Genomic DNA, 19,177 nt, shown 5'->3' on the forward strand with positions numbered 1-19,177 from the left:
CCCTGGCCAAAAAAAAAAAAATAATAACTGCAAACAAAGAAAAAAAATTGCTGGGCATTGTGGTAGGTACCTGAGGTCCCAGGTATTTGGGAGGCTGAGGCAAGAGAATCACTTAAGCCCAAGAGTTTGAGTTTGCTGTAAGACATGAAGTCATGGCACTCTACCGAGAGCAACAAAGTGAGACTCTGTCTCCCCCCCCAAAAAGAAGTTATTTTCCTTTTCTTGTTTTCAATTTTTTTGTTGTTGTTGTTGAGACAGTCTCAAGCTGCCACCCTGGATAGAGTGCGGTAGTGTCATAGCTCACAGCAACTTCCAACTTGGGCTCAAGCAATCCTCTTGCCTCAGTTTTTCTATTTTTTAGTAGAGACAGGGTCTCGTTTTGCTCAGGCTGGTCTCAAACTTGTGAACTCAAGCAATTCATCCATCTGGGCCTCCCACAGTGCTAGGATTACAGGCGTGAGCCACTGCGCCCAGCCTTGTTTTTATTTATTTGTTTATTTTTGAGACCCATTCTCACTCTGTCACCTGGGCTAGAGTACCATGGTTTTAGCCTAGCTCATAGCAACCTCAGTCTCCTGGGTTCAAGTGATCCTCTTGCCTCAGACTCCTGAGTAGCTGGGACTACAGGCACTGGCCACAATGCCTGGTTAATTTTTCTATTTTTGAGTAGACACAGGGTCTCCCTCTCACTCGGGCTGGTCTTGAACTCTTGAGCTCAAGTAAGGCCTCCTCCCACCTCAGTCTCAAGGAGTGCTAGGATTATAGGCGTGAGCCACCATCTCACCAGGTCATAAAGAGCTATTTTCTAATCCTGGAATTAAAAGACTAGAAAATATCTTCTCCTGTCCCCTAAAAATGTCCCCCAAGACTGACAGTTTCTCATGTGGATTTCAACATGGATTACACTCAGGCATCAGGGTGATCTTTTTTTACTGTATCATACATACCTCAACCATCAATTGTTCCCTGTGTCCCGCATAGAACATTCAAAAGCCAGGAACAGACACCATTTATAGGTGAGCAAACTAAGGCTAAGGGTTGGTTTTCCAGCTCAAGCCTAAACCCCTGTAGCTGGATGTGGAAGCTCATGCCTATAATCCCAGGGACTCAGAAGGCTGAGATAAGAGGGCCACTTGAGGCCAGCAGTTCAAGACCAGCTTGGGGGGTGGTGCCTGTAGCTCAGTGGGTAGGGCGCCAGCCACATATTCTGAGGCTGGCGGGTTCAAACCAGCCTGGACCAGCTAAAACAACAATGACAACTGCAACAACAACAACAAAAAAAAACAGCGGGGCGCTGGGCATTGTGGCGGGTGTCTGTAGTCCTGGCTACTTGGGAGGCTGAGGCATGAGACTTGTTTAAGCCCAAAAGTTTGAGGTTGCTGTGAGCTGTGACGCCACAACACTCTACCCAGGGCGATAGCTTGAGACTCTGTCTCAAAAAAAAAAAAAAAAGACCAGCTTGGGCAACATAACAAGATCCCCATCTTTTGAAAAAATAAGTAAGAGAATGCTCATTCTGTTTTATAAAATAAGGTTTTGCCTAGTTCACTTTTAAAAAAGTTCTTTGCCTACTGCTGCTGGAAGGAAAAGGCTCAATGCATTCAAGAGTCAGCTTCACCTATAACCCACAGCCCTGGTCCAGGAAGGCATTGCTGCTGGAGGTGTAATGGACATTAGCACCTTTGCTAGAGGTGCTAAAAATTGCCCTTATCCATGATGTCCTTGCACACAGGAGGAATTTGCAAAGCTGCCAAAGCCTTAGCCACACCCATGATTGTGTGCTAGCCTCCAACTGTGATGAGCCTGTCTATGTTAAGTTGGGGAAGCCCTTTGTGCTGAACACCAAATCAACCTAGTTAAGGTTGATGACAGTAAGAAACTAGGAGAATGGGTAGGCTTCTATAAAATTGACAGAGAAGCATAAGCCTGTAAAGTGGTTGCTTGTTGTATGGTAGTTAAGGACTATGGCAAAGCATCTCAAGCCAAAGATGTCATCAAAGAGTAATTTATTTTTTAGTTATTTATTTTTATTTATTTATTTGTTTGTTTATTTATTTATTTATTTATTTATTTATTTATTTTTGAGACAGTCTCACTCAGTTGCCCTGGGGTTGAGTCATAGCTCACAGCAACCTCAAACTCTTGGGCTTAAGCGATTCTCTTGCCTCATCATCTGGAGTAGCTGGGACTACAGGTGCCTGCCACAATGCCCCACTAGTTTTTTTTTTTTAGTAGAGATGGGATCTCACTCTTGCTCAGGCTGCTCTCAAACTCCTGAGCTCAATCTACCTCCCTCAGCCTTCCAGAGTGCTAGAATTACAGGCATGAGCCACTGCACCTGGCCACAAAGAACACTTCAAATGCAGGAAATAAGTAAAAGTTTGGCTCATGGGGTGGTTCCTGTGGCTCAAAGGAGTAGGGTGCCAGCCCCCTATACCGGAGGTGGCAGGTTCAAAACCAGCCCCAGCCAAAAAACTGCAAAAAAAAAAGTTTGGCTCATGAAAATAATATTAATAAAATAATAAAAATAAAAATTAATTGATTAAGTCCAGTACAGTAACTCACACCTGTAATCCTACCACTTGAGAGGCCAAGGTGGGTGGATTGGCTGAGCTTACAGGTTTGAGACTAACCTGAGCCAGAGCAAGACCTCATCTCTAAAAATACCCTGGCTTAGGCTGTTCTTGAACCTGTAGCTCAGACAATCCACAAGCCTCAGCCTCCCAGAGTGCTAAGATTACAGGCATGAGCCACCGTGCCCAGCCTTCCACTATTACATTTCTTATAGGAAAAAGGAAATAAAATTTATGACCAAAAAATTCAGAACAAAACTAAAAACAGGGAAAAGTTTATAAAACTAAATATGGATCCCAGCAATAATAGCTGGACAGAGAATGTGATTTTAAAATTCTAGTACCTTGGGAGGCTGAGGCAGGAGGACTGCTTGAGCTTAGGAGTTTGAGACCAGTCTGAGCAGGAGTGAGACCCCGTCTCTACTACAAATAGAAAAATTAGCCAGGCATTGTGGTAGGCATCTATAGTCCCAGCTACTTGGGAGGCTAAAACAAGAGGATCACTTGAGCCTAGAAAGTTTGAGGTTGCTATGAGCTAGGCTGAGGTCATGGCACTCTAGCCTGGGCAACGGCAGAGAGAGACTGTCTTAAAAAAAAAAAAATGGCTCAGCACCCATAGCACAGTGTTTACAGTACCAGCCATATACATTGAGGCTGGTAGGTTTGAGCCCAGCCTGGACCTGCTAAACAATAATGACAACTGCAACAAAAAATAGCCAGGTATTATGGCAGGCGCCTGTATTGTCAGCTACTTGGGAGGCTGAGGCAAGAGAATCGCTTAAGCCCAAGAGTTGGAGGTTGCGGTGAGCTATGACGCCATGGGTAACAGCTTGAGACTCTGTCTCAAAAAAAAAAATAATAATAATCAGTAAGTATCAGAGCCACGTTCAGAACCAGGCAATCTAGCTCCAGGGTCGGTCTACATTCCTGACCACTGCAGTACATCTTACTGCCTTGGAACCTATAACTGGACTCAAGGGAGGAAAGGAGGAAAGGGCAGGAGAAATGGACAGACTGGAGCCAATAATTCTTTCCAAGGGCAATTTTTATTTGGAAATGTGCCTCCACAACTCTGTGGCAGCCTGAGGTCAGAAGGCCCCTTGTTCATTTACTCTCTTTCCCAGCCCAAGTCAGCAGGTCCTTTGTACTAAAGCACAGGGCCAAGTTCTCAAGGATCAATATCACAGGCAGACTCCATGGTTTAGGGCTTGGAGCTGGTATGAAAGGTGAATCAGGTTCCATCCTGGACTGTTTTATGGTTGGAGGGCCTGGGCTCCTGGCATCAGGACCTCAGCTCCCTCTCCTAGCAGGAGCTCATGTCACCCACAGGCCAGCTGTGGCTAGGTTCTGGTGGACATGACATTGGGAGAAACAAGCGGCTAGGAGAGGCTAATTTTCTGGTGCTGGGTCCAGTTTATCTTCCTGAGTGGCAGAAGCGGGAACAGGAACCTCATCCCCTCCATTGAGAGATTTCTGCTGTTCACTGCTATTGGGTGAGGAGGTCCTGCTGCCCTGGGATCCCCAGCGGGTCAGACGCTTTAGGGAGGAGTCACGGCGGGCAAGCAGAGGGGGCTGGAAGCCTGTGAAGGAGCTGCTAGTGACCGGACGCTTATCTGGCAGAAAGAATAAAAGATAGTGAGGAGGAAGGTGCAAGTGAAGAGGAGCGGTAAACCTGCCTCAGGAGGGGAAGGAGAACTTCTTGACTTACAGTCCTACTTTTGCTGGCCTTGGAGATCTGGAAGGATTCCTTTCTCCCTTCCAACTCCAGGATAAAGTTCCAGAGTCTACCCTTTCTCACCTCCAGGCTCAATTGGATGCATAAGCCGATTCATTTGAACATTCCAGTGTTTCACATTGGTGCTGGCCTGGCGCAACTTCCGCTGGGCAGCCTGTGGGAAAAGGGCCAGTGGGAGTAGGTCAAAACCACCATCCATGGCAGAGGGGCTTGATTTTTTCAGAATTTGCAGGCCCCTTAAAATCTGAACAATGCTACTGATCATATCCTCCGAAAAACCTATGCATGTTCATAAAGAGTTTTATACATGAACAGAGTTTACCTCCAATTTTAGGGGACTTGTGGACCCCCAAAGGGTAAAAGATATCATAATAATAGTTTGCATTTATTGAGCAGCTAAGATGTGTTAAGCACATTTATTATCTCCTAATTATAGAGCAGAAATTAACATCAAACAAGGTCAAAAGAGGTTAACTGACTTGTCCAGGGACATAGATTACTAAACCACCAAACTACATCACCTCTCCAAAGTCTAAGGTAAGAAACTCTGCTCCAACATTCACACAGCAATTAGCTCTGGGGTAGGTGTGAGTGGGGGAATTGTAAAGGAACTTTTCCTTTCTATGTTACATATTTCTGTGTTTGTATTTTATAGAATGATACAAAACAAAATAAAATTACCAATATTAATAAAAATAAAACATCAAAAACTAAAATAGGCCGGGTGTGGTGGCTCATGCCTATAATTCTAGCACTCTGGGAGGCCAAGGCAGGTTGATTGCTTGAGCTCACAAGTTCAAGATCAGCTGAAAAGAGTGAGATCCTGTCTCTAAAGAATAGCCGGGCGTTGTGGCTCCATGTCCTAGCTACTTGGGAGGCTGAGCCAAGATGATCACTTGAGCCTCGGAGTTTGAGGTTGCTGTGAGCTATGATGCTACAGCACTCTACCCAGGGTGATGAAGTGAGACTCTGTCTCAAAAATAAAAAAAAAAACTAAACGGGCGGTGCCTGTGGCTCAGTCGGTAAGGTGCCGGCCCCATATGCCGAGGGTGGCGGGTTCAAACCGGGCCCCGGCCAAACTGCAATCAAAAAATAGCTGGGTGTTGTGGCGGGTGCCTGTAGTCCCAGCTACTCGGGAGGCTGAGGCAAGAGAATCGCTTAAGCCCAGGAGTTGGAGGTTGCTGTGAGCTGTGTGATGCCACGGCACTCTACCGAGGGCCATAAAGTGAGACTCTGTCTCTACAAAAAAAAAAAAAACTAAACTAAAATAAAGAACCCTGCTTTTATGATTTAGGTTCCAAGGAGTGGAGCTAAAGTACAGGTATAGCAAGATACAGGACTGAGCCTGGAGTGGTGGCTTATACCTGTAGTCCCAGCTACTTGGAAGGCTGAGGCAAGGGAACTGATTAAGCTCAGATCAAGATTGCAATGAGCTATGATTGCACCTGCACTCAGCCTGAGCAATAGAACAAGACCTTTTTTTTTTTTTGTAGAGACAGAGTGTCACTTTATGCCCCTCGGGTAGAGTGTCATGGCATCACACAGCTCACAGCAACCTCCAACTCCTGGGCTTAAGCAATTCTCTTGCCTCAGCCTCCCGAGTAGCTGGGACTACAGGCGCCCACCACAATGCCCAGCTATTTTTTGGTTGCAGTTCAGCCGGGGCCGGGTTTGAACCCGCCACCCTCGGTATATGGGGCCGGCGCCTTAGACTGAGCCACAGGTGCCGCCCTAGAACAAGACCTTGTCCGGGTGTCCTCAAACTGCGGCCCGCGGGCCACATGAAGCGGTGTGAATTGTATTTGTTCCCATTTTGTTTTTTACTTCAAAATAAGATATGTGCAGTGTGCATAGAAATTTGTTCATAGTTTTTTGTTTTAAACTATAGTCCGGCCCTCCAACGGTCTGAGGGACAGTGAATTGGCCCCCTGTTTAAAAAGTTTGAGGATGCCTGACCTTGTCTCTAAAAACTTTATAGGGGTATGACCTCCCACATGCTTAGACAGCCAGTACAGAGCCATGAACTGATAGCCAGGAGTCGGAGTAGGAGTAGGAATGGTGGTGACCAGTGGCAGGCATCCTTGTTGTGTCCTCCTGGGGAAGAGGAAAGGGTTGTTTGGAGTCAGCAGTTTCCAACTTTCTAGGAGTCATTTGGAGTTCATTGAGAGCTGCAAAGAAGGTGCTCAAAGAGAAATCTCAGCAGAAGCATCTCTTCATCGAAAAACGTTAGCTTTTTTGGGCAGATCCCTAAGCTCAAGAGTTTGAGACCAGCCTGAGCAAGAGCGAGACCTCATCTCTAAAAATAACTGGGTGTTGTGGTGGGCTGCTGTAGTCCCAGCTACTCCTGAGACTGAGGCAAGAGGATCTCTTGAGCCCAAGCGTTTGAGGTTGCTGCGAGCTATAATGCCACAAGACTCTGCCTCAAAAAAAAAGAAAAGAAAGAAAGAAAGAAAAGAAAATGTTACCTTTGCCTTGGGTGTGAATTCTTTTGTTGAGAAACAAAATCACTACTGTGGCATTATTTTTTTTTTTTAGAGACAGAGTCTCACTTTATCACCCTCAGTAAAGTGCTGTGGCATCACAGCTCACAGCAACCTCTGGGCTTAGGCAATTCTCTTGCCTCAGCCTCCCGCCAAAATGTCCGACTATTTTTTTTGTTGTTGCAGTTTGGCCGGGGCTGTGTTTGAACCTGCCACCCTCTGTATATGGGGCCGGCGCCCTACCCACTGAGCCACAGGCGCCACCCCGTGTGTACCACTATGTTAATGAATGAAGGGGTGGATATGATTCATGATTTAGAACCAAAGAATGTAGAGCCTAAAAAAAAATGAGAGTTGGGAATGGGTTCCTTAGAAGGAATTTCCTCCACCAGACCAGCTTTTCTGAGCACTATGTTGTGTAAAGGAACAAGGCTATGACCCATATAAAGAAGATTTAATCCATCTGGTAGGATACAAAGGAAATCACCTCTAGGTGACCAAAAAGATTTCTTGATTTTTGAAAAGACAAAAATAAGGTATGGTTAGGGAATGAAAATTATCCACATTTCAGAATAACTCCATTTTATCTAAAAAGTTCCTTACGACTTTTAATTTATTTGAGGTCTCTTAATATACCCACCACTTTTTCAGCCAGTATTTGAGAAAAATTTTCTGAAATACATCATTGGATTGTATTTCACACACAAAATAAATATGATAAATAGTGACAGGGTAGTTAATCCGATTTCCACGTATCTATGATATTTACTGTGCAGTTTGTCATTACTAGCTTGCATGGAGTACAGACAATAGAATTTGCTTAGTGTTTCAGTTCAAAAGCAGATCCTGATTCAAATATTGTAATTCAAACTTAAACACAGGGGCTTGGCACCCGTAGTGCGGTGGTTACAGAGCCAGCCACATGCACCGAGGTTGGTGGGTTGGAGCCCAGACTGGGCCAGGTAAACAACAATGACAACTGCAATAAAAAAAATAACCAGGTGTTGTGGCAGGTGCCTGTAGTCTCAGCTACTTGGGATGCTGAGGCAAGAGAATCGCTTAAGCCCAAGATTTGGGGGTTGCTGTGAGCTATGACACCATAGCACTCTATCGAGGGTGACACAGTGAAAACCTGTCTCAAAAAAAAAAAAAAATTAAACACAGGATGCTGCAGCATTAATCATGTTTATTGATTTGCCTCTTTTTCTTCTTCTTTTTTTTTTTTTTGACAGAGCCTCAAGCTGTCGCCCTGGATAGAGTGCAGTGGCATCACAGCTCACAGCAACCTCCAACTCCTGGGCTCAAGAGATTCTCCTGCCTCAGCCTCTCAAGAAGCTGGGACTACAGGAGCCTGCTACAATGCCCAGCTATTTTTTGGTTGCAGCCGTCATTGTTGTTTGGCGGGCCCAGGCTGGATTCAAACCCGCCAGCTCAGGTGTATGTGGCTGGGGCCTTAGCCGCTTAAGCCACAGGTGCTGAGCCTTCTTCTTCTTCTTCTTTTTTTGTTTGTTTGTTTTTTGAGACAGAGTCTCACTTTGTCGCCCTCAGTAAAGTGCCATGGCATCATAGCTCACAGCAACCTCAAACTGCTGGGCTCAAGAGATTCTCTTGCCTCAGCTTCCCAAGTAGCTGGGACTACAGGCACCCACCACAAGGCCAAGCCATTTTTGGAGATGAGGTCTTGCTCTGGCTCAGGCTGGTCTTGAACCTGTGAGCTCAGTGCAATCCACCAGCCTCAGCCTCCCAGAGTACTAGGATTACAGGTGTGAGCCACCGTACTGGGCTTTTTTGTTTGTTTGTTTTTGAGACAGGGTCTCACTATGTCACCCTCAGTAGAGTACCATCGCGTCACAGCTCACAGCAACCTCCAACTCCTGGGCTTAAGTGATTCTCTTGCCTCAGCCTCCCAAGTAGCTGGGACTATAGGTGCCCACCACAATGCCCAGCTATTTTTTGGTTGTAGTTGTCATTGTTGTTTGGCAGGCCTGGGCTGGATTTTAACCTGCCAGCTCCGGTATATGTGGCTGGCACCCTAGCCGCTGAGCTACAGGTGCTGAGCCTCTTTTTTGTCTTTCTTGAGACAGTTTCACTCTTGCCCAGGCTAGAGTGCCCTGGCCTTAGCCTAGCTGACTTCAAACTCTTTGGTTCAAGGGATCCTCCTGCCTCAACCTCCCAAGAAGCTGAGATTACAGATGCCTGCCACAGCACCTGGCTAATTTTTCTATTTTTAGTAGAGATGGGATTTCACTTTTGCTCAGGCTGGCCTGGAACTCCTGAGCTCAAGGGATCTACCCACCTCAGCCTCATCACTTTGATTCCTTCATGAGTATATAGAGTTTTTCAGAGGCTACCTGATGCATAATATTGTAACATACTGAATGCAGAGTAGATATGAGAATATAGCTGTCTTCCATGAAGACATAAGAGATTTACTAAAATGTAAAGCAATGCCACTCTTCTCACTGAATTTTTGTTTAAGGAAAGTAGTTAACATTTCAGAAAAAGTATTTATGTTAATATGTATCAGGCTTTTGTTATTTATAAATGATTAGTAAAAAATTTTTAATTTTGGGCGGTGCCTGTGGCTCAGTGAGCAGGGTGCCGGCCCCATATACCGAGGGTGGCGGGTTCAAACCCAGCCCCGGCCAAACTGCAACCAAAAAATAACCGGGCATTGTGGCAGGTGCCTGTAGTCCCAGCTGCTCGGGAGGCTGAGGCAAGAGAATCGCGTAAGCCCAAGAGTTAAGGTTGCTGTGAGCCGTGTGACGCCACGGCACTCTACCCGAGGGCCGTACAGTGAGACTCAGTCTCTACAAAAAAAAAAAAAAAAAAAAAAAAAAATTTTAATTTCTCCAAACTTTTTTTTTTGGCTGGGGCTGGGTTTGAACCCACCACCTCCGGCATATGGGACCGGCGCCCTACTCCTTGAGCCACAGGCGCCGCCCTCCAAACTTTTTTTTTTTTTTTAATTAATGTATAAAAAAGAGGCTTGCAAGAGTAGGAGGAGAAAATTTTGTCTGGATTACTAATAATGTTAACAAAAATAGCAAAATGTTTCTTTAGCACTTACTACATATCCAATATATATCATCTCATCTAATCTTTTTTTTTTTTTTGAGACAGTCTCAAGCTATGGCCTTGGGTAGAGTGCCCAGGCATCATAGCTCACAGCAACCTCCAACTCCAGCTCAAGTGATCTTCTTGCCTCAGCTTTTCTATTTTTAGTAGAAACGGTCTCGCTTTTGCTCAAGCTGGTCTGGAACTCACGAACTCAAGCAGTCCACCTGCCTCGGCCTCCCAGAATGCTAGGATTACAGGTGTGAGCCACAGTGCTTGGCCTCATCTAATCTTTGTGACAATGCTATTACCGGTTTCCTTTCCCAGATGAGAGACCTGAAACTCAGAGAGGTTAAGTTATTTGTACTATTCAGACAGCCTGCAGATTATAGGACCAGAGCTTGTGTCCTAACACCCCTGACGGTCTCGGTCCCATCCCACCACAGGCCTCACCTCCACGTCCTCGTCCGCCCTCTGCCGGTTCTGCCGCACCTCCTCCAGCTGCTGCTGGGCCTGCTGCAGGGAGCGACTCTGCTGCGCCATCTCCTGCTGCAGCTCTTGCTTCTCCTGTTGTGCGCGTTCGATGTAGCGTTCCTGCTCCTCCTTCAACCGCATCAGCTGCTTCAGCTTCTCCTCCTCCTCCTCCAGCAGTCTGCCGGGGGTGCACTGCATCAGCTTCAGTGCCAAGGCACCTGGCAGACGCTCAGCAAGCGAGTAGATACGGTGTGGGGGACTGGATGGGAGAACCAGATGGGTTCCTCAGGCCTACCTGGTCTGGGCTAGGCGCACAGCCTCCTCATCCCGCCGAGCTTTCACCTCCAGTTGTAGAGCCTCCTGCAACCGCTGCTGCATCTCCTCCAGCTCCCTGATGCGCTGCTGTTGTCGGGCAGCCTCCTCCTTCTTCAGCTCCATCTCAGCCTGCATGGAGGCCCTGGCCTATTGGGGAGTAGGGACAAAGAGGCAGGTCAATGGGGGTGTGGCAAAAAGAAGTGGCAAATATGTTGCCCTTCCCCCAAGGCTCTGCCAAGCCGGCTCAGCTACGCTACCTGAGGGTGGGGATCTAGGGAACTCCTGATCTGACCCCTTTCCAAGAGTCTGACTGGGACAAACCATGGTCCCTGAACAGATGTTACATGGGGGAAAGGGGCTCAAGTTATTCCCTTCCTAGTACCAGCCTGAATAATAATTATATAATACATAATTAAATACCATTATATTACATTATAATTAAATATATAATAGTCACACCAGCTTTTATAATTATTATACTGTATATGATAATATAATGTTATTACTATGGTGGTGCTAGGAAGGACATGATTATAACATATATATATATATTTTTTTTTTTTTTTAGAGACAGAGTCTCATTTTAGAGACAGAGTCTCATTTTGTGCCATGGCGTCACAGCTCACAGCAACCTCCAGCTCTTGGGCTTGGGTGATTCTCTTGCCTCAGCCTCCCGAGTAGCTGGGACTACAGGTGCCCGCCACAATGCCCGACAATTTTTTGTTGTAGTTCGGCCAGGATCGGTTTGAATCCACCAACTTCGGTATATGGGACCCGCGCCCTACTCACTGAGACACAGGTGCCGCCCAGGACATGATTATAATTATTACAACTAAAAGTTATTTAACACTTTCCACTCATTTAATCTTTACCCTACCTCTATGAGCAAAGTTCCATTTGTCTCAACATTTTACTGATTAGGCTAAGTGACTTGGCCTAGATCATAGGGCTCTTAAGAGACAGAGCTGAATCCACATGTTTCTGACTCCAGATCCGTATCTCTTAAATCCTACAACTACTAATTGCCTCTGCTTGCTTAGTCTTCCTTCACACACGTCCCACCTACCTCCCATCCTACACTCTCCAAACTAGTTTCAGTGTAAACTCAGTCCCAGTTTGGAACAACCTTGGGGCAAACTTATTCCCAATCACCGCGCCCCCAAGCCAAGGTCTCTCAATCTGGCCCAACCATCCGTCGGGTCAGACCCCATCACAACATTCCTCAGCTCCAGCCATTCCTCCGCCGGGTTCCTGACCCTGTTCCCCTTTCTTAGCCACAGGTCCGGCCCCTGACAGAGCCCGGGTCAGGCATCTGTCTTTCCAGCTCACGGGTTCTGTCCCAACAGCTCTTCATTCCTTCGCCCAGGCCCCGCCCACTCTCCCCGCCCCGCCCGGGGATGGCCCCACCTGCTCTGCCTCCCGCAGCTGGCCCTCGAGCGCCTGCTGCAGCTCTTGGTGCTGGTTGCGTCGCCGCTCCTCCTCTTGCTGCAGAAGCCGCTCGGCCTGCCGCTGCGCCTCCTGCAGCAGCTCCAGCTCCTGCAGCTTCCGCTCCTTCTCCTCCTGCAGCTGCTGCAAGCGCAACAGCTCTTCCTCCTTGGCTGCCCGGCGCCGCTCCCGCTGCTCCCGCTGCTCGCGCCGCTTCTGCTTCAGGTCCTTGTGCAGCGACGTCTTCCCCTCGGCCTGCAGCCGGATCGCCGTCTGAATGGCTGTGGAGGAGCGGGAGTGGCGGTCTTAGGTATTTCTCGGGGTTCACGCCCCAGCCTCCTGCCGGGTAAAATGTTACCACCCACCCCCAGGCCACCCCGCCGGCGCTCACCAGCCGTCCACTCCTGGCGCTGGCGAGTGTCCGAGGCACTCATCTCATACGTGCGGGTGGCTGTCTTCACACAGAATATGCAGCGCTTTCCGTCGCGGTCCGGCAGCACCTGGGAGAGGGCAGGTGGCCCCAGCCAGGCTGGCCTCATTGCGGTGAGGGCCTCGCCTGCCCCAGCGGTGCTCCAGCACAAGCCCCTATCCCATCTGGCTGACCATCTCCCCTGAGTACCCCTCCCATTCTGCCAGGAGTCTGCGTGGCCTGGCTGGGAGGGTCAGTTATTGGGTAGTTGTGTTCCTGCAACTTTGTAGCCTTTGTTTTTTGAAGTTTGAGTGAGTCATTTTCATCCCTCCACGTGGCCTAGAACATAGTCGTCTTTCAATTAGTGTTTATGCAGATTATGCTTGGAGACTTCAGTGACAGGATCCTTTCTAGTGATATATCATGACCACTCACTTCCACATAGCCCTGCCTATGAGAAAGCTTTCATTCATTCCACAGATATGTTTAGAGTACCTATTGAGTGCCATTCATTGTTCCAGCCGTTGGGACACGGAGGTGTGCCAACACACCAAATCTCTGCCTCCCCTAACCTTACATACTTTGAAAAATAATAGTTACCACCTATAAGCTTATGTTCTAGTCTGTTGTATATGTTTATACACATATGCATTGTTTTCTTCAAACCTTTCATACATCCATGTCAGGCTGGCATTGTTAACTCCACTTTATAAGAAAGAAACAAAGGCTCTAAGAGGTCCAGGAACTTGTCCACCTCACACTGTTAGTGGTGAACCTAAGACTTATGCTTAGATCTGTGCTCCTTCCATAACATGACAAACATGGACAGAGCCTAGGATGTCTATAACAATTTTTAAAATGTAAAATAAAAAATGTCAGCAAGGATATGGAGAAATTGAAATCCCCATACACTGCATAGTATAGCCACTGAGGAAGTCCAATGGTCCCTCAAAAAGTTATAATCAGAGGATTGAATCCAAGATGGTGGCGGAGTAACAGCCTCCCTGCAACAGGGCACGGTGAGTCTGGGGAGATAAGACTCCAGGCATCTCTAGCTGGTGGGATCTGCCTATAATCATCCCTTTGAGGATACAGGGAGTCAGCAAGGGACTTCTGGACCCCAAGAGGAGGACAAAAACAGTGGAAAACTGGCAAGTGATTGCGTCCGCTGGCAGCCGTAAGTACAAGCAGCAGTGAGACTGCAAACCCGAAAGGCCTTACCTGTGAACTGTTTCGGTGCTTTTGGACTTGGCACTCAGTTGAACTGCCTTTGGGGAGAGCTTGAGCAGAAGTGCAGAGAACTTTGGGCATTGTCTAGGGCCCCAGAATGAGCCGCTGAGCAGGATGGAGCTAATAGTGTTTGGCTGTGGGCCACAGGGAGCCATTGTGAGAGAACTGCCCCAGCACGCTCCACCCTCAGTGTCGCAGAGCAAGGATTGGGAGGGACCTAGTAACATAGTGACTGAGCAGCCTAAAGGCGGGGACTAAGCTGCCTTACAGCCTTAACCCTCAAGGGCAGAGTGAGACCAGTTTTGGCACACTGAAGCCTCGGGCTGTTGCCCTGGGTAGAGTACCTGGTGTCACAGCTCATAGCAACCTCAATCTCCTGGGCTTGGCACCACCCGGCCCTCCATAAGAGCTGCGCTGCGACCCCTGACCCGCAACCTATGTCCGCCGGGCCTCCGCATGCCCTGACCAGGAACTGCGGGAGTCCGCAAACCCACGTCCTCCCTCCTGTACCCTTGCTGCCTCCACACTGGCCGGCTCATCTGGCCAGGGACTCTGGTAGCTGCCTGCCCTCCGGAGCCCTCTGTGCCTCTGCGCAGAGCCCTTCTCCTGGCCAGAGACTGCTGGAGCCTCTGTGCCAAAGTCACTGGGTGCCAGGCACTCCCAGAACCATGCACACCACCTCCCGCCCTGTTGCTGGATCCGGGTGTGTCACACTCTGGAGCTGCTTCCACAACCAGAACTCCCTGGCTGGGGCAGCCCCAGAGGAGCTACACAGGGTCACTCCCAACAAAGATCCAGCAACAATAGAGTGATCCTGCTGGGGTCTAATCTTGGAGAGACACCTCCCCAACTCTAAGGATGGCCAGAGGCAATGGTGAAAAACAATCATGAGGTGAAAACAACAGAAAAACTCTGGCAATATGAATAGTCAGAGTAGATCAACTCATCCAAGGATCAATGAGGCAGACACAGCACAAGATCGTATGCACGAACAAATAGCTGAGATGTCAGAAATCAAATTCAGAATCTAGATAGCAAATAAGATCGAATTAGAATTCTAAGCAGTAAACCAAAAGATATCTCAAGAATTCAACGAATTCAAAGACCAAATGACCAAAGATTTTGACACATTGAGACAAGAAGTTGTAGCCCTCAAAGATCTGAGAAACACAGTAGAATCCCTCAGTAACAGAATGGAGCAAGCAGAAGAAAGGATTTCTGACATTGAAGACAAAGCTTTCGAATGCTCCCAAACTCTCAAAGAGGAAGAGAAATGGCAAAAACTGATCACTCTCTCAGAGAGCTCTGGGATAATTCAAAGAAAACCAATATTCTCTTATTGGGATCCCTGAAAGCGACAAAGTGGCTTCATAAGGCACAGAGTCTCTTCTCCATGAGATTCTGAAGGGAACTTTCCAGACATGCCAAGGGATTCTGAAATTCAGATAGCAGACAGTTTCTGAACTCCAGCATGACTCAACTCAAATAAGATATCCCCCAGACACATCATAATCAACTTCGCTAAAGTTAATATGAAGGAGAAAATTCTGAAAGCAGCCAGACGAAAGAAAACCATTACCTACAAGGGCAAGAATATTAGAATAACTGCAGATCTCTCTGCGGAAACCTTTCAAGGTAGAAGAGGATGGTCATCAACTTTTAATCTCCTAAAACGAAATAACTTTCAACCCAGGATCCTGTACCCAGCTAAACTGAGCTTCATTTATGACGGAGAAATTAAATACTTTAATAACGTTCACATGTTGAAGAAATTTGCCATAACTAAACCAGTTCTCCAGGTTTAGTTATTCTCAGACCTATCCTCGGTAAAGACCAGTGTAATCCTCCACAAAAGTAAACCCACCCAGAAAATTTTGATCAAATTCCAACTTCCACAGTCACAAAACGATTAAAAATGTCCACCAGACTCTCAAAAGGCTTATCAATATTCTCAATTAATGTGAATGGTTTAAATTGTCCTCTAAAGAGGCACAGGTTGGCTGACTGGATACAAAAACTCAAGCCAGATATCTGCTGCATACAAGAATAGCATTTTACATTAAAAGACAAATTTAGACTCAAGGTGAAGGGATGGTTATCTATACTCCAGGCAAAGGGAAAGCAGAAAAAAGCAGGCATTGCAATCTTATTCATAGATGCAATAGGCTTTAAACCAACCGAAATAAGGAAGGATAAGGATGGACAGTTCATATTTGTTAAAGGTAATAGTTAATATGATGAGATTTCAATTAATATTTATGAACCCAACCAGAACGCACCTCAATTTATAAGAGAAACTCTAATAGACTCGAGCAACTTGATTTACTCCAGTTCCATAGTAGTTGGAGAATTTTTTTTTTTTTACAGACAGAGTCTCACTTTATCGCCCTTGGTAGAGTGCTGTGACATCACAGCTCACAGCAACCTCCAGCTCTTGGGTTTAAGCGATTCTCTTGCCTCAGCCTCCCGAGTAGCTGGGACTACTGGTGCCCACCACAGCGCCCAGCTATAATTTTTTTGTTGTTGCAGTTAGGCCGGGGCCAGATTTGAACCCGCCACCCTTGGTATATGGGGCCGGCACCCTACACACTGAGCCACAGGCACCGCCCGTAGTTGGAGATTTTAACATCCCTTTAGCAGTGCTGGATAGATCCTCCAAAAGAAGCTAAGCAAAGAAATTATAGATTTAAACTTAACCATTCAACATCTGGACTTAAGAGACATCTACAGAACATTTCATCCCAAGAAAACTGAATACACATTCTTCTCATCAGCCCATGGAACATACTCCAAAATCGACCACATCCTAGGCTACAAATCTAACCTCAGCAAATTTTAAAAAATAGAGATTATTCCTTGCATCTTCTCAGATCATCATGGAATAAAAGTTGAACTCAATAACAACAGGAACCTGCATACCCATACAAAAACATGGAAGCTAAACAACCTTATGCTGAAGGATAGATGAGTTATAGACGAGATTAAGTAGGAAATCACCACATTTTTGGAACAAAACAACAATCAAGACACGAATTACCAGAACCTCTGGGATACTGCAAAGGCAGTCCTAAGAGGGAAATTTATAGCACTGCAAGCCTTCCTCAAGAAAACAGAAAGAGAGGAAGTTAATAACTTACTGGGACATCTCAAGCAGGAGAAGGAAGAACACTCCAACCCCAAACCCAGCAGAAGAAAAGAAATAAAATCAGAGCAGAATTAAATGAAATTGAAAACAAAAGAATTATACAACAGATCAATAAATCCAAAAGTTGGTTTTTTGAAAAGATCAATAGAATAGATAAACCTTTGGCCAACCTAGCCAGGAAAAAAAGAGTAAAATCTCTAATTTCATCAATCAGAAATGGTAACGATGAAATAACAACAGACCCTGGGCGGCGCCTGTGGCTCAGCGGGTAGGGCGCCGGTCCCATATGCCGGAGGTGGCGGGTTCAAACCCAGCCCCGGCCAAATTAAAAAAAAAAAAAGAAATAACAACAGACCCCTCAGAAATTCAAAAAATCCTTGGCGAATACTACAAGAAACTCTACTCTCGGAAATATGAAAATCTGAAAGAAATTGACCAACACCTGGAAGTACGCCACCTACCAAGACTTAGCCAGAATGAAGTGGAAATGTTGAACAGGCCTATATCAAGTTCTGAAATAGCATCAACTATACAAAAATCTCCCTAAAAAGAAAAGCCCAGGACCAGATGGCTTTATGTCAGAATTCTACCAAACCTTTAAAGAAGAACTAGTACCTATATTACTAAACCTCTTCCAAAATATAAAAAAAGAAGGAATATTACCCAACACATTGTACGAAGCAAACATCACCTTGATCCCCAAACCAGGGCAAGACCCAATAAGAAAAGAAAATTATACACCAATATCACTAATGAATATTGATGCTAAAATACTCATTAAGATCCTAACAAACAGGGGCGGCGCCTGTGGCTCAGTGAGTAGGGCACCGGCCCCATATGCCGAGGGTGGTGGGTTCAAACCCAGCCAAACTGCAACAAAAAAATAGCCGGGTGTTGTGGCAGGCGCCTGTAGTCCCAGCTGCTTGGGAGGCTGAGGCAAGAGAATCGCGTGAGCCCAAGAGTTAGAGGTTGCTGTGAGCCGTGTGACGTCATGTACTCTACCCAACGGTGGTACAGTGAGACTCTGTCTGTACAAAAAAAAAAAAAAAATCCTAACAAACAGAATCCAACAACACATCAAAAAAATTATACACCACGACCAAGTGGGATTTATCCCAGGGTCTCAAGGCTGGTTCAATATACGTAAATCTATAAATGTAATTCAGCACATACACAAACTAAAAAATAAGGACCATATGATTCTTTCAATTGATGCAGAAAAAGCTTTTGATAATATCCAGCATCCCTTCATGATCAGAACACTTAAGAAAATTGGTATAGAAGGGACATTTCTTAAACTGATAGAGGCCATCTACAGTAAACCCACAGCCAATATCGTATTGAATGGAGTTAAATTGAAATCATTTCCACTTAGATCAGGAACCAGGCAAGGTTGCCCATTGTCTCCATTGCTCTTTAACATTGTCATGGAAGTTTTAGCCATTGCAATTAGGGAAGAAAAGGCGATCAAGGATATCCACATAGGGTCAGAAGAGATCAAACTTTCACTCTTCGCAGATGATATGATTGTATAGCTGGAAAACACTAGGGATTCTACTACAAAACTTTTAGAAGTAATCAAGGAATACAGCAATGTCTCAGGCTACAAAATCAATACCCATAAATGTGTAGCCTTTATATATACCAACAATAACCAAGCCAAAAAACAGTCAAGGACTCTGTTCCTTTCACAGTGGTGCCAAAGAAGATGAAATATTTGGGAGCATACCTAACAAAGGACGTGAAAGATCTCTACAAAGAGAACTATGAAACTTTAAGAAAAGAAATAGCTGAAGATGTTAACAAATGGAAAAACATACCATGCTCATGGCTGGGAAGAATCAACATTGTTAAAATATCTATACTACCCAAAGCAATATATAATTTTAATGCAATTCCTATTAAAGCTCCACTGTCATATTTTAAAGATCTTGAAAAAATAATACTTCGTTTTATATGGAATCAGAAAAAAACTTGAATAGCCAAAACATTACTCAGCAATAAAAACACAGCAGGAGGAATCACGCTACCAGACCTGAGACTGTACTATAAATCAACACTGATCAAGAGATGAATCCAGCTACTTACCATTATTTGATCTTTGACAAGCCAATTAAAAACATTCAGTGGGGAAAAGATTCCCTATTTAACGAATGGTGCTGGTGAACTGGCTGGCAACCTGTAGAAGATTGAAAATGGACCTTTCACCATTAACTAAGATAGACTCTCACTGGATAAAAGATTTAAACTTAAGAAATGAAACTATAAAAATACTTGAAGAGGGCGGCGCCTGTGGCTCAAGGAGTAGGGCACCGGTCCCATATGCCGGAGGTG

At 45.8% G+C, this 19,177-nt stretch overlaps 1 protein-coding gene across 2 annotated transcripts in view; it reads right to left on the reverse strand.

Moving 5' to 3' along the window:
* Nucleotides 1-3,600: 3,600 nt before the first annotated feature.
* DEF6 (DEF6 guanine nucleotide exchange factor) overlaps nucleotides 3,601-19,177 on the reverse strand; it is a 36,359-nt gene continuing 20,782 nt past the window's right edge. Inside the window, exons 6-11 of one of the 2 annotated variants that reach the window (XM_053603699.1) lie at nucleotides 12,451-12,559; nucleotides 12,042-12,340; nucleotides 10,615-10,781; nucleotides 10,299-10,497; nucleotides 4,372-4,462; nucleotides 3,601-4,186 (exon numbers count right to left, since the gene is read on the reverse strand). In XM_053603699.1, coding sequence (XP_053459674.1) covers nucleotides 3,963-4,186; nucleotides 4,372-4,462; nucleotides 10,299-10,497; nucleotides 10,615-10,781; nucleotides 12,042-12,340; nucleotides 12,451-12,559 — 1,089 coding nt within the window. In that variant the 3' untranslated portion in view covers nucleotides 3,601-3,962. Of the gene's footprint in view, nucleotides 4,187-4,281; nucleotides 4,463-10,298; nucleotides 10,498-10,614; nucleotides 10,782-12,041; nucleotides 12,341-12,450; nucleotides 12,560-19,177 lie in introns of both variants that reach the window. The other variant, XR_008382638.1, reaches the window with a different exon arrangement.

The sequence above is a fragment of the Nycticebus coucang genome, chromosome 9, assembly GCF_027406575.1.
Source record: "Nycticebus coucang isolate mNycCou1 chromosome 9, mNycCou1.pri, whole genome shotgun sequence".
Classification (NCBI taxonomy): domain Eukaryota; kingdom Metazoa; phylum Chordata; class Mammalia; order Primates; family Lorisidae; genus Nycticebus; species Nycticebus coucang.